The sequence below is a fragment of the Oncorhynchus masou genome, chromosome 2, assembly GCF_036934945.1.
Source record: "Oncorhynchus masou masou isolate Uvic2021 chromosome 2, UVic_Omas_1.1, whole genome shotgun sequence".
NCBI classification, from domain to species: Eukaryota; Metazoa; Chordata; class Actinopteri; order Salmoniformes; family Salmonidae; genus Oncorhynchus; species Oncorhynchus masou.
Window position 1 is genome coordinate 12,088,484 of NC_088213.1, and position 986 is coordinate 12,089,469.

At 45.7% G+C, this 986-nt stretch overlaps 1 protein-coding gene across 1 annotated transcript in view; it reads left to right on the top strand.

Moving 5' to 3' along the window:
- Positions 1-329: 329 nt before the first annotated feature.
- Positions 330-986, top strand: part of kcnq1.1 (potassium voltage-gated channel, KQT-like subfamily, member 1.1) — a 49,043-nt gene continuing 48,386 nt past the window's right edge. The window contains 1 exon segment of the mRNA XM_064984214.1: positions 330-561. Coding sequence (XP_064840286.1) covers positions 330-561 — 232 coding nt within the window.

The window sequence follows — 986 nt, forward strand, 5'->3', positions numbered from 1 at the left end:
TCTATAGTGGTGTGTGTCCTCTATAGTGGTGTGTGTGTTCTCTATAGTGGTGTGTGTTCTCTATAGTGGTGTGTGTCCTCTATAGTGGTGTGTGTTCTCTATAGTGGTTTGTGTTCTCTATGGTGGTGTCTGTTCTCTATAGTGGTGTGTGTTCTCTATAGTGGTTTATGTTCTCTATAGTGGTGTGTGTTCTCTATAGTGGTGTGTGTCCTCTATAGTGGTGTGTGTTCTCTATAGTGGTTTGTGTTCTCTATAGTGGTGTGTTTTCTCTATAGTGGTGTGTGTTCTCTATAGTGGTGTGTGTTCTCTATGCTGGTGTGTCCAGCTGAATGGAAGTAGCTCCCCTGAGCTTTAAGCTGCTGGATTGCTACAATCATGGTGCTGGGGGCAATGGGGCTCTCCTTAGACCGGAGGGGGAACTGCTGCCCTCCTACTGGCCCTTCAACTCCACTTCCAGCTCTTTCTGGTCTCCCATCCAAGGCCTAACCAGGTTCATCCCGGCCGAGCATCAGAGGCAAGTCAAGCCAGCAGTGGGGATGCAGGGTGGCATATCAGCTACAGGTGAGGATGAGGAACACCGTCTTGAACTGTTTATTCTAACATGCTGGTAAAGTACCACTCTGCCTAAGGAGCGATTATCACACTTCCTGTGATGATGATGATGACACTGAGTGATACAAGAACAAAAGGGTCTTTATTTATTTATCATGTGTTTATTTACAACGCCTGGCTGCCAAGTGGGTGGGCCTGGCTGCCAAGTGGGTGGGCCTATGCCCTCCAAGGCTCACCCATGGCTGCACCCCTGCCTAGTCATGTACAATAGGGCCTAATGAATTTATTTCAATTGACTTATTTATTTATTTGAACTATAACTCAGTAAGAACATTGAAATTGTTGCATAGTGTGTTTCATTTTTGTTCACGTATATTGCTTGTGACTGCTGTGAACAGGTGCATTCAACACCAGTATCATGTGTACAACTCTTC